Consider the following 14,864-nt stretch of genomic DNA (forward strand, 5'->3'; position numbering starts at 1 on the left):
TTTATAACAGATATCTAGCACTCCAAGATTATTATGAAAACTTTCACCCCATGGTAGACCATGACATTTTCTGATTTAATTAAATAATATTTTTAAAAACAGAAAAAAAAACCCTGATCTGTATAAAAACAGTAAAAATAATGTTAGCATACCTGAGCTATACTGTTGAAATCTCAAAATGGTTTAAAATCTTTCCCTTGATGCACTCTCTCCCACTGCTATTACACACTAACTATTCTCTTAGTGCTGGACAGAAGTCTCCTGTTTAACCCTCCAAAGCTGAGCAGGGTTAGCCCACATCTGCCTCAGCACTCCCTCACTGTGAGTGTGCCTGTACAAGCACTGTTTGCAAGAGCTGCAAGGCCTGTGGACAACATTCCTCCCAGAGCTCCTGGCACAGCACTCACGAGATGTGTAATGCTTTTGGTTTACAGTCTATATTTATTTCACCCACACACATTTTTAGTTTGCTCCAAAGATGCTATGAATGGCTACGCAGCTGGGAGTGTCTAATGTAGATGTGTACAGTGCTCTGCTCACCCAAACCTACATGTAGTGGTAGACACTTCCCAGCTTCATCTGCACAGCTAACAAGTGCACAACTGATCTGCTGACTATGCTGATGAAGACAGAGACGCTCAAGTTTCTCTTCTTGGTCATTAAAAAACTTTTTCAATAACCAGTTTAACTATTTTCTATATGTTCATCTATCACTGACTGCTGGTGGTTTTCTGTGCTTTATTTCACAGTAAGTTTTTGCAAAGTTTTCTCTGCTTTCCCATAGCACTGCAGAGCAGCAGTGTCTGGACCTGCAGTCAAAGGAAGAACATTGCTAAGTAATTCACTATGGCTCAGTTAGCATCATCCATTTTGCCTTACTCACTGCAATCATATGCCCAGAGAACAGAAATGGAGGAAAACAGAACAGCAGCTAGAATATAACCAATTTGTATTTGCTGCAGTTCAGATGTCTACCTTTCAGGAGTTCATGTTGGTGTGAGTGTGGGTATTTTCTCCACCCTTGGGGGTTATTTTGTCCGGGTTTTTTTGTTGAGAGGAGGCAGTTTTGGGTTTCATTTATTTTGGTTTTTTGTTTGTTTGGGTTTTGTGTGTTTGTTGTGTTGTTTTGGTTTTTTAAATAGTAAGACCTCCCGTGTCAAATGGACATATATCCATAAAAACTATACTAGCATTTTATAACACTTGTACTAATTCATTGGGGTTTAAAGTTCTATTTATGCATCCTACATTACTACTTTTAGAGCGAGTTACTGCTTTAATGGGAGAAACAGAATTACGACCAAGTAAGAGTGATCTTAGTGGCTCCATTCAGTTGGTCCAGCTGTCTAGAGCACATATCAGCCATGTATTCCTTCAGATACACACACTGACCAGTTTGCGAACAGATCAATAGACATGGCTCTGAACTATCACTCAAAGATACACTGAAATATTTTGCTTTGGCATAGGAACAAAATCACTTTCACCGCTACAGTTCCAGCACCCGTATTTCCTGTTGAAGTGCTACAGAAGTGAGAAGTGCTTTTATACAGGATGCAAGGATAACAGCTTTACTCAAAGTACATATAGTTTTGAAGTCAATATGAATGTCTGGAAAAAGGAGTTTTTTGCTAGTCTAAGAAAATACTCACAGGTCCACAAGCAGGTTCTATATGAGCCTCATGCTGCCAGGCCAAAGGAAGGCAAAAATCCAGGCCAAAGTTGAAAGCTATCTAATGTCATCTGCAGATACTCCAGAAGCTTTTAGGAAATAATTAGCCTAATGCCAAGAGACATAGATGCAATATTCTGTAGGCTCAAACTTTAAAATAAATGCATAAAACTAGTGCTGAAACACTGAATCCACCTCACTGGAACCTGAAAGAAATTTAAAGGAACTGGATCACAAACTCCTATTCAGCCTCAAATGCAACTTGGTATCAGATGTCTTTGAAAAAGAAGTCCTTCCTCAGAAAATGTCAAATCTCTCTACTCTAAAACAAGAAAAAAAAAAAGAAGCGAAGGCACAAGAAAAGAAGCTAAGGCAACAGAAAGTCTTCACACTTCCCTCTTACAACATCTTTCCTTGCCCTTACAGAATGAATTTCCAACTTCTCCCCTTTAGACATATCTGTATAGCAAATATTCTTCCATGAATCAATTTTGTATGGAATATACTATAAAAATTATCTGAAATAAGGTAACAGTTGTATAAGTTAGACTTTAATAGCAATGAATATATTGAGTTCTTTCAAATTATCAAATCTGTTACAGAATAAATATCTTAGTATCCCAAAATAAAACATTTATAATCAAAACAGACTTCTGAGAAATAAATGTATGGACTGTCTACATACACCTGATGACATTCAGGATTTAGATAGATCCATATTTATTCTGATACTGAAAGCATAGAAGCTAAAAAAAAAATAAAATTCTGCAGATTTCGAGCAGCTGGCATTAAGTCAGATTTCCTACCACAAAGTCAGTCTAATGAGAACTGCAACTCAGGAAAGTCTATGTCACACACAAAAATAGACACAACACTCAGTCTCCCAACTCCAATGCTTTAGTATTAGTGTCCAACACTCCAATGCAATGTATTAGTGTCCATAGCAACACAGTACTGTTCAATTTATTTATTAACTACAAAGCAGTGAAAATAATAATAATAATGAATGTTATACATCAACAACAGCTATTTCACTACATAAGGAAGTAACATTCCCAAACCTGTCCATGGAAAGATAACAAAACTGCTATGTGACTGTGAAAAGTAACACCACCAAAACTTCAACCTAAAATGAAAAGACACAGACTCAGTACTGGTATACCAATGTAGTTACAGATTGAGGAACTTTGAAAAAACCTGCAACTGGTGTTTATTAGGAGTAACATGACCAGGAGCACACTGACACAATGCATTGGTTCCCCTGGATGCTCTACAAACTCTTCATTTTCCAAGAGCATAGTTTCTGCTAGCCAGCAAGCCGAAAGATCACCTCAGATCTCTGTGGCTTCGAAACAGCCCCAATAGCTCAGTTCTTCAGAAATAGTGGAGACATCTATAGCCAGGATGATTCACATCAGGAGCTAGATGCTCAGTTATGAAACTTTACATTCAGAATTACGGTTAGTCACAGACTCACAATTCAAACACCTGAGGAACTTGCCTGAATTTGCCTTTCACTTTATTAATAAAAAGAACATAAGCCTTTCTTTGTAAGGAAAACAAATTTAAAACCCTGATCCCCAGTATCCATCCACAAGCAGAGATTTTGCTTGATACAGTGGAGGGAAAGAGACAAACTATAGCTTGTACCAAGTACAGCTCCTAACCATTTTTATACTCCCAATAGAAGATGCTCCAACAGAACAGTTTTGAAAGCAATAAAAAGAAATTAGATCACATAAAGAACAATCATTTAGTTCATATATACAGACGCACAGACAGTCCTGTTGAGGCTTTGACTGCAGCGCCTGCAAGCCAGACCTGACCCAGCAGCCAGGCCAGCATGGTGCTGCCCGGCAGCTTTTCCTCCCTGGCCTGGCGGGAATGGGGCTATCTCTGCCCGCAGCCTGCTCTGCACCTGGCCCTGCAAGAGCTGCCTGACATTTAACTGACATCATTCTACCCGTTTTAAATGCTTTGTTTGAAAGTAATTCAAGCGTTCTAAAAACAACTTATCACTTTATTAAAACCCAAATGCTTTATTTACTTACAGCTCCTAAGATCATGCCAGATTGAAACATCATCAGTGTTTCACCTCCAGACACTGGAGCGCCTCTGAGGAGGCGCTGTATGCTATACCATAAAGAAAGGAGCCAGAAATAAATGTTAAGTAATGTATTGGACTTTAAGGATCATAATATTTTCCAGATAGAGAAAACAATTTTACCCAAAAAAGGCTCAAAAAGGAACAGTGATTAATGACCAACTCTGAACAGCCAACAGCTTTTAATTGTCTGTCTGGACTTTCAGTCTCCTCTGAGGAGGCCCAGTTCCATCATGCTGAGCTATGGATGCAACTCAGGCAGGACTGCAAAGCAGCTGGGCTAACAGGGGGCTATCCTAAGTGTATGTCAAATGCCAAGAACTTAAACCTTTCTTTCTGAATTGGATCAGTTCCAAAATCAAGGGGGCAAAATGTATTGGACAAAATCATGATACAAGATCAGATTTTTGTCAGCAAGCTTAGCATATAGGACAGAAACAAGTTAGGCTTCTTGAAAATGTCTAACTAAGGAGCAAGAAAGAGACATGAAAGGTTTTCCATGATCTAAACACTTTTCTGCACAGATGAGCTTAATAGCACTGAACAGCAAATAACAGACCAAATATTTATAAGCGATCTTCTGTTTTGCACTTAAGAGTTCCAGTCCCAAGTCTGCCTTTTACGATGTCAGTAGTCTACAAACGAAGACCCTTCTCACCATTACTGTACTGGGGAGACACAAAACCGGTGACGGGATAGGGGTGGCAATTTATTAGTAGTAGCTAGCAGCACCTAGCAGTGCTTCATAACTGAACGTTGCAGAGTTCTTGCTCTTTTTAATCTTAACTCCATTCATTTCAACATTGTTATAGAAAACCAGAGTAGAGCCATGCCAAAAATCAAGTATGAGGAACGCTGTTATGAGAAGCGGCATTCTCAGCAAGCCTAGGAGATCCAGCCTGCCCAGGGAGATACAGCTAATTGAAGTTAATGCCCTCTGTCAGGAGCTGCAGCAGCAGAGAAGCCTGTGCACAGCCCTTTCTGCCACTCCTGCTCACTGCAAGAAGCCTTTAGCATGACAAGACAGGGAGAGGGGGCTATCAACAAAGCCAATGTGAAAATAAATGTTTGAAAAAGCACAGGGACATAGATAAGTAGAACGTTCACAAAACATAAGCAGCATTTTAATTTTGCTTGGTAATGACTACAATGTACAGCATCTTGGCTAATTCAGTCAGCATACTTTGTTGAGGAGAGTTACCTAACCACATTCACAAGTCTTCAAACAGATGTGCTTCCATACTGGTGTAGTCTTAACTCTCTCTGAAGCATTAAGATTTATAGCACCCAGTCTTAAAATTTTTGGGGTGGCTGGAACATACTACTACTCCATGAGAAAGCCTGTCATCTAGAATGTCCCCAAAAAGCATACTGATATGTCATCCTGCCTTCCAGATAGCTCCTGACTATTTCTCAAATGATGTGGGTTGTTAAATAGCAGTGTAGGATTTGTTTAGAATAATGTTGATACTGTATACATTGTATCCATGTATAACACTGCATATTGCCATATCTGAATAAAGACATAAAAAGTATAGCATCCTTGTCTGTTCTCCATCTTGCCTTGTGAGGAGGCAAAACAATTCATTATGTACTACCTTTCTTATTTACAGTCCAATTTTCCACCCATGCATTCTTGAAAGAGACCCACTCTTATGAGCCGTACCTACTTTTGCCTTGCATCTATATGGCATTCAGAATAAAGTCCCATGTGCTTTGTCACAACAGATATCTGTTTATCGTGACATTGAATCTATCATAGAACAATACGAAAGTGAGACAATACTCAGCATTCCCAGTAAACGGAAAAAATGTATTTACTATATTTGTATTACATAAAGAAATTTGCACTCTTTAAACTCGTAGAAGTGCATAAAACATACTAACTACAAGTAACTAATTTCCAGCAGAGATGAAAATTAGTGCCTCAAGAACTGCACGATACAAGAACTGTGAATCACCTATTTACACGTACTAGTTGGCTTAAAACATACGTTTACACTATTATTGAAGGTAGCAAGAATCACCAATTATATTTCAGAAAATGGATGTTTCCGTTCTTTATTCTAGATCTTAAACTCGAATTAAATATTTGCTGTCTAGTACTAGAAATACGCAGGACACTTCAAAGATGACAAAGATGCAGATCAGACAATTATATAAAATTAATAAGCTAAAAGTCATGTTCACATCTACTTGAAGAATTGCGATCTCTAAGGACTCTAAAGTAAAATATTTTTAGCTCTCTGAAACAAAGCACAGTTATAGCTCTATCACTTCACAAACACACTACTGCAATGTCAAGATAAAGATAAAATCCCCTTGCATCCAGAAAGCTCTTTTTTAGATACCAACAAATTTTTCAAGAACTTTGCAAAGGTTCTTGTTCTCAGACCTCCAAGTCATAACACAGTTGCAATTCCTGCTGGCACAGCTCTGCAGTTACCTTGTACAGCTCTCCTACCAAATGCGCTCCAAATAGGTGTTTCACAAAGCAACAGGGAATGTACTCATAAAAAAAACCCCAAGGTGCTTTTGGCAAAAATAACATTTGAAATGTACCTCCTTTTTCAAATAAACACGTTTGTTCTTATTTCATTTAACACAGTTTTTAGCATTTTGTTGGTTTGGTGCATAACAGAAATTTTAAAACATTTCAATCTCAGTGCAAGTAAAACACTCCAATTTCAACTTCCTGATTAAACATTTCTGTAAGAGAAAAAATTTACACGCACAGTTTTCTGTTTAAAATGTTTGCCTTCTCAGCTAACATTTCATATTCAGACTCCAACTGCACATCAAAGCTTCACTTTTAAATTCAGTAAAGATGCAAGCTTAATCTCAGGAGACTGGTGTCTTAGAAGTTAAAACATTAAGTGCTGCTACCAAGAAGCTATAAGAGATTCTGCTTTTGATATATCCATTTCCAATGAGAATCACTGAACTGAAGCTACTCAACAAGCATTACCAGTTACCTTGGGTGATCTGCAAAACCTTCCACTGATTCTACAGAAACTAAGGCTTTCACTTGAATTTCTATATAACCTCCTGTACTAATTGCTTTAATGCTTTGTTTGCTCCCTGCAACAACTTCCACTTCTACTTTTTCTCCCCTACATTCATCCACAATACTATCACCTTTCCTCAGTTGCAACAACACAAGAAATAGCCGTAATTAGCACACATCTCCAAAACTTTATCACTAAGTATTTGTGCACCCAGTCTCATGACCCCCACTGCAGTTAATTCATTTCCTGGAAGCAAATAAACAGCAAAAAATAAATAATACAAGAATTTCTTTTAAACATGCATTAAAGTTCAGACAGAAAGGCAACTGAAGGTTCAAGAAAACATGTATTGGTCAATAGCTGGCCAAAAATCCCAAATATTTCATCATTATGTCAGTATCTTAAAGAATTATTCCTAAGAAAAACCCACTTTTCATTTTTCCCCTCTATTAGCTGCTCTACATATAACCTCTTTTAACAGAGATACATGTTTAAAAATCCCCATGCACATTCATCTGTATCAGCTGGACTTCAGCAGTCCAGCATCCTTATTTTCTACAGTGCCCTAAAATAACTTCCTGGGAGGCACAGTATCATCCTCTTGCACCGAATACTTAGCTGTCTCAAAGTAAACTTTTTTTAAGTTATATTAAGGCCCTTAATTACTGTCTTAGTATTTCCTCCCTGCTTTATAATATACTGAAGGTACATGAATGACATATAATGCGTTATCTCTTCACTAAAGGGAAGATGCACCTGACTGACTCCCTATCATTTCAAGGGTACAAGCTTTAGTCCTCATGTGGATCAGTCCCACCTCCATCTTCCAAAGACAGATGATCTGCCACTTTGCAAATATTTGTCATTTCCCCTTTGCTATACATCCAAATCACCTGAAAAAAAACCCACAGTACAACTAAGGGAAAACGTTTATTTACAGAGCATTTTCTCAGATTAGGCATATCAGAAATGAAAGACCAGCTCAAACACTGGCTACAAACTTAGCTGATCAGGTACTTCAAGCAGAAGCCAGCTGAAGTAAGTGCATTTTATTTATAAATTAATATCGGATGCTGCTCTCCAAAAAAAAAAAAAGGCAGTTCAAGATAACAACTGAAAGTGAGCAGGGTTACAACTTTCCAGAATTAGCCTGATATGATCTAATTCAACTTCAGCGGGAGTTAGATTGGGCCACCTGCCCACAGCAATGTTAGTCTGACTGCTGCCTCTCAAAAGCAATGGTTAAATGAAAACTGTCTATTACTACCTGAATTAATCTGACCCAGCCACATACATTAATAAACAGTGTGTGTTTTTTTAATGGTAGTTTTCCTCAAGGTTTCCACAGAATTCTGTGAGCACTTAAAGAAAGACTTTATACACACATTTTATATACATAGCAGGAACACTGGCAAAGAAAGGCCAGGATGATACACTGGAAAGATAAACCCATCTATCAGTGTTTTAGAGTAAAGAAATACAAACTTCCTTTGTTGTGTGATGCAGTTTCTTTATATTCAAATCTCAGTGGTCTTATTTAATATAAGTTTCTAAATTCTCTAAAAATTGCAGCCACCATTTGTTGCTATGAGGAGAAAATCCTACATCATTTCAACAACAGTATGTACCAGTAATGCTCAACTGTTGCTGCCAGGGATTTTTTCCATGTATCATGCAAATACATCACCTGTCATACAAAAATATATTCTTAAAACTCAGTTGTTGTAAGATTAATTTATTTGCAGTGCCAGGAGTGCAGCCTTGAGAAAAAAAAAAATACTTAAAAATGGCTTTGTTGCTTTCATCTTGATGCTATTTTAATGTGAATGTTTCATTATAGCAATATGTCTATGACCAATGAGGGAGATAATTTACCTCTTTAGCTGCTTAAATTCTATTTAAATGGCCATTATCAACAATTGTAGAACTAATGAATTGGTCTTCAAAACAGTCTTAGAATTATAAGATTATTATATCACTCTTAGAGTGATAAAGAATTTTGTAGACGGTAAGAGGCAGGTATTTAACAACTCTCAAATATTTGACAAAGCCAATAGAGTAAACACACATCTCAAAACTTTTACCCAGGAAGCCATAGTTGGCCCTTTTTAGGTCAGGTTATGGGGTATATACACATACTCACTGAAGTTAAGATGGACCTTTTTGGGTTTTGGTCAATTTTTTGTGAAAATGGAAGACAGAAGACAATGAATTTATGAGTGATTTAGCAAAGCATAAGAAAGTGTATTTTTCCCCAGAAGTGCAACCTTGAGGATGAGAAGTTGTTTTTGAGCTTCTGTATTTCAGTAGTGCCAAACTCCACAGTCAAATCTTCAGATCTGAAATAAACACCGTTCTCCAACCTCTACTTCTCCTGCTATCAGGAAACAGCTATCTGAATCTCTGCATTTTTAATACCTCCGGACTGTAGGCTCTAGACTACACCCCATCCTACAGCATTTACAAAATTCTAGCTGGAGGGACTAGCAACCAACAACCACTCAAATCTGCCTGGATTATCTTTAAGATAGAAGAGAAGACTACTATGACTACTTAGATGCATGACTGGTTTAAATTACCAGCTGCACATTAAGAAGCAGTAAGGATTACATTTAAGGCTTCAAGAGCCTGTTTGTCCTTAATCTTATTTTTCATTTTCATAAAAAATTTTTTACAAGACAGGATGGATTTCTTATATTTATTCCCTGATCATAAATATTAGAACTTTAAGTATGAACAAAAAAAAACCCCACACCAAAACCAAAACAAACAAAAAACCAAACAAGGTATTCCATTCTACACAAAAATGCTTGAGAGAGAAACATGTTCGGACATCCTAAAAGACAACAATGACATAAAAGTTAAGTTCAATATTGAAGAGAAGAATTGCTATATTTTATGACAACAATAATCTGTTACATGTAACGTATTAAGATCTTAATTAACATACTTTTCGTCTTCTTGATTCTTTTATAGTCTAGCTATATCTTTCAATACAATGTTAATTGTCCTAAAAAAAATTGCAAACAAAAGATCATAAAGTAATTTTTTTTATTTTTTCATTTTTCTGGATGGATTTAGCTCAAGAGCCTAATAGTATTCCACCGTTTCAACATGTCCATCTTATAGCTGCAAGGAAACATTTACAATTTCTCTTAATAATGAAGTTTTAAATTGACTAGGTTCATCAGCAGTTTTTTCAGGTTGTTAGTTTTTAAACTATAGCTGAATTTCCACTTGTTATTCCAGGAACTTTTTATTCTTGGTGATTTTACTGGAAATCAGCAGAAAACCATTTACAAATAGTTAACTGTTGGCTGAATTTATCAGGCTTCTCATAATTACCCATACGCTAGTCACACCTGCTTTGTTTGACTTATGATTTACAGGTTCACAAACATAGTTCTAGCAGGCCACATACTTTCTGTAATTCAAGAACTATTCAATGTACAACATTTTTAATGCCTTATCAAAAATATAGATGCTCTTACAGTTCATGGGCTATACTGAAGCAACCTTCCGCAGAAGATTTCCCATATGACTGTGACCTGTTCAATTTAATAATCTAAAAGCTATGGTAATATAGATTGCCACAGCCTATGCAGCTAAGCTTACTGATGTCCTTAAGGCATCCCAACAACTTTAATAGAAAGTCTGGAAGAGTGCCTGAGCAAGGTATCTAGTAGGTATTTCAAAACTTCCCAACAATTCCATAAAAATTTAAATGTACCAAAGCAAGAGTGCTGTCCTCAATGTTTAGGTGGCAAAACTAAATCTTAGAGCACCAAAATGGGTTCTAGGAGTCAAGAGGGCTGGGAAAGGGACTGTGGAGACTCCAGTGCCTGGAACAAGGGTCAGTAATGTTTCAGGGGTCTGTGTGCCGCAGTCTCCTTTTTTCACCATTTCGGCTTCCTAGAACACCCTCTAGTCCCACAGTGCTGTGGGTGTACAGGATTTACACTGCCAGGAGCAGGATGTAGCAGTAGTAGAGCTTTACAAATAAAACATCAGAGTAGCAAATGAGGCCAGCCTTGTGGCTGGAAAGGCCAATCTCTATCTCTTCACCTAGTCAGAGCAGACAGACAACCGTGCTAGGCAGCAACCTACTTTGCTTATGCTTATGCCTAAAGCCAAATTTGCGTATTATGAAAATGGAAGGTGACCCAATAACACAAAACAGTTTGAGTCAGTAGAAATGTACGCTGCAGCACTCAGTTACAGCTGGGTGAATTAAGGACTGTGTCACAAATTTAAACACACACACGCGCCAGACTGATCAGTATTAAAAATTCCACTTAAAAAATATTTGAAGATCTTATCACCCAATAACTGAATTAATTCAGCTTGTAACTTCTACCCTTGGAGAAGCACAAGTCATTTTGTAGGAACCTTGTCTTCCTGTTTTGGGGGGATAAAAAGCGACACGGAATCATCTTTACACCTTTTTTCCCTCCTGTCTAAATCCCCTGCACATCACTAACTCCAGTCACATTTAAGAAGCCCAGCCAGATGACTGTTGCCAGAGTCAAGTCAAGTCGAGTCTGTTCTGCTTTGTAGTGTGCTGAGCTCAGACACTGATTCCAAATGGTGACTGTTTACTGGTTCTACAAACAGTATTATCAGCCAAAAGGCACCATGTCTTATCAACTCTCTTTACCCATTTATACCGTACACACTTTACCAGTAAAAGGCTGCTTTTTTTTTAGCACACCAAGCCCTCATTTTGACCAAAATTGCTTACAAAGACTCCATCCTACAGTTACTTTTGAAAGCATTGGTATCTCCACTATCTTAAGTTAATTCAAATAATATCATTCCTAAACACAAACTATTCTTTTTGCACTCTATAGCTGTAAATACTATCCAATTAAAGACCTCAATTTCACAAAACGCTTTTCATTGATAAAGAACTCTTGACATACAGAAACAGTTGTACCTCCATTTACATACCTGCCTCTATTCAATTTCTCTTTCACAATTCTTATTTAGAAAAGGCTATCCAAATGTTTAGATTGCGCCACTAACTCAGCTTCTTTACAGATTCTTAATTCTTGGAACACAGTATAACAGTGTGTCTGCTAGTCATGACCCTGCTTCTGTAATAGGAGGTTAAGGGGTCTTGATTCAGATCCATATGCTATGTTGATTTTATAATAAATAACTTTAACAGATAATGTAATCTGGAAGAAAACTGCATTGCTCAAAGTAGTAGTCTTTGAATATTACACCAAAGTTAATCTCTACCAGAGATATGCAAAAGAAAAAAAGTCATATTTCTTCATAAAAGTCAAAGCACTGCAAGACTGTTGGAGGAAATCTCAACAGTCTGATATGACTGGTTATACCACTCAAAGCTATCCATGAACCACGACTGCACAGACAGGCCAGACTTTTCAAAGGTACCAAAATGTTAATGAACTTACCAGCCTGTTTTCAACAGAGGTCTGAATCCTTCTGCATACATCCACAGGCTTTTGAAGTTGGGCATCCAAATACCAAAGCACCCAAGATTAGAGACCATTTGAAAAATGTAATCTGCATTCAGTAGTTGCCTATACAAACAATTCTCTCGTAAGCATTCAACTCATTCTTTGCAGAGCATTGTGGAACACACAGAAGTGATAAACTTCATATGGAAAAGCTCTGTTCTGTTTGCCATTTCTGTTGCATATAAATAATAGAAAGGTCACGGGTTTCACACTTTGCAGCACCATGAAAAAAGGATCTTTCTCTAAATTATTTAAACCATGAAATGACAGAGATGGAAATGTCTGACTTACTGTAAGGTGTTGTATCAGTAGGATCAGGAGGTGGAAAATTTTCTGTGAAGTTGACATTACACAAGTCCGTACTACAGCAGCAGAAGCGATATGTTCCATTCTGAATCAAAGAAGGGGTTGTTGTAACTATACACTCCTCAAAGTGACACTCTTGTGGGTCTCCTATATGAGACCAGCAACCTGTAAAAAGAGCCAAATTAAAGACTTCTTTTTAAAGAAGGCATAAAATTAATTCTATGGCATGGACAATTAAACATACCTATAGAAATCCACACATTACCTAATTAAATGTTACAGAGTGGGGTGAAAACAGTTGTTAAAATTTGCTCGTCTGACTTCACTACCACAGCCAAGGAGAAGAAATACGAGCCGCAGTGAAAAGCCAACATCAGAAGTGTCCGGCTATCAACCTCAATATGACAAAACCTCAACTCTTCAGCCTTCTAAGCAGAAGTATGCCATTCCCCATTTCTCTGATACCACAGACAGTATCACCACCCTCTGACCCAAAGTCTAGATGAAATTGTGACCTGGTACCCTCCTTATAGCTAGGCCACAAAACTGCATCTACAATTTGATGCTTCTTGCATAACTTCTACAAATTCTGTTCTTCCTCATTGTCAAGATCACTGGACTCTTCTATAGGATCACAACTTATTTCTTGATTAATGCAGGCTTTTTCTCCCTGCAACTGTTCCTTCCCCAAGTATGGTCAATGCCTGGAAGGGAAAGAGGCAGCGTGGAGGCAGAGGTGAGCAGTCAAACTGCTTCTTTCAGCAGATTACTAGATCAAACATGAAACAACACTGAGTACAACTGCACAGAATGTTTGTAAGTACCAGTTTTCATTCAGCCTTACACTACATTAACTTGCATCCCAGTAACAAAGGGCAGAGTCCCTGAGAATGGTAATCAAAACAGGTCTCCAACAGCTGGAAGACCCTTCACCCCTCCCTACCATCACACTTCCCACAGAATAGCAGCAAATTAATAGTTAGCAACAGGTGACATTTTTGTGCTATAGCTGCAATTTCCTTCGCAAACAAACATCCAATCGATATGAATATACGTTTTTACTTAATGAGACACTTATTTTTAAATTTATTATTCCATCAATACATATACTGAGATATATTTAAGAAAGCCATCTTCTTCTGCACATCCAGTAACAAACAATTTGAGTGGGTTTTCCTTCAACTGTGCATTGATCTCTTTGGTCTCTTTTGCAAGTCATTTATTTTAAACAAACTTTTGTTCATATTTAGAATTGCTAAACAGGAAGTTTAAAATTACACATTTGTACCATGCACAAACAAAATGTCTAGCTTTTCAGCTGTGCATCTTCATATCGGCTGGCTAGATCACAACAAAGTGAAAAGCGTAGCAAAACTACTGCACTTACACTGAAATGTGACATACCTTGTTTCACAAGATGTATGTCTCCTTCTCGTGTTTTTTCCCAAAGTCCATAGCAGGTACTACCTTTCATGCACAAAATTGTGCCATTCTCCTGGGAGATTCGGCTCTCACTGATTCCATGGTCCTGCTGATATGGGTCCTTAAATGCACACAGCCGCTCCTCACTCTGTGCAGCTTTAGACAAAGAAAGGAAAATATTTTTTGGTCAGTGATTTTATGCATAAAATATTAACTTTGATAAAAGGATGATTAAGGTCTTCTGGACACCTACATTCAAGACTATACTGAATTATACATATCTGTTCATTAAACTGTACTCCAACAGTCAGAAATAAAGATGAGGTCTATCCCAAAGTTACTTTCATAAAGAGGACAAAAAAACTTCAGCAGATGTTTCAAAATAAATGTGTAAATGTTTGAAGTTCACAGATGCAGAAAAAAAACCTTCGTTGCATAGTCTGCATCATTTGTCCTCAAGCCTAAGTTACACAACTGTTAGCTGGTTTCTTCAGCAACCGCCTGCATTACTTAATTGTCTCCAGATCCTAAACCTAGTTGATCTTTTCAGACTGCCATCCAACCCAGTCCCTGCTTAATTCAGCGGGGTTTTTCCACTCTCTTTCTATTGACCTATCTCTTCTTTCTACCTGTTATCCAGCCGTTGCACTGACATTTAATTCTTTCTGCTCAACAACCTATCAGTTTGGGCTCTTTCACACAACTTCATTAATGACCACCCACAGAAATACTAACGGCAAAGCAAAACCCATATGATTGACCCGCAGTTCTGAGAAACACTGCCTGTAAAGAGGAGCAACGCTGCGTTTCAAGTCTCCCTGTGGAATGTCCAGCAGGAACATTACAAAACATACAAGGAGAGA

At 37.7% G+C, this 14,864-nt stretch overlaps 1 protein-coding gene across 1 annotated transcript in view; it reads right to left on the reverse strand.

The window, feature by feature from the left end:
- Nucleotides 1–14,864, reverse strand: part of BMPR2 (bone morphogenetic protein receptor type 2) — a 104,740-nt gene that overhangs the window by 33,755 nt on the left and 56,121 nt on the right. The window contains exons 2-3 of the mRNA XM_086465976.1: nt 13,984–14,157; nt 12,565–12,744 (exon numbers count right to left, since the gene is read on the reverse strand). Of these exons, the coding sequence (XP_086322102.1) occupies nt 12,565–12,744; nt 13,984–14,157 (354 nt within the window). The remainder of the gene's footprint in view (nt 1–12,564; nt 12,745–13,983; nt 14,158–14,864) is intronic.

This window comes from Leptosomus discolor, chromosome 5 (assembly GCF_034619465.1).
Source record: "Leptosomus discolor isolate bLepDis1 chromosome 5, bLepDis1.hap2, whole genome shotgun sequence".
NCBI lineage: Eukaryota > Metazoa > Chordata > Aves > Leptosomiformes > Leptosomidae > Leptosomus > Leptosomus discolor.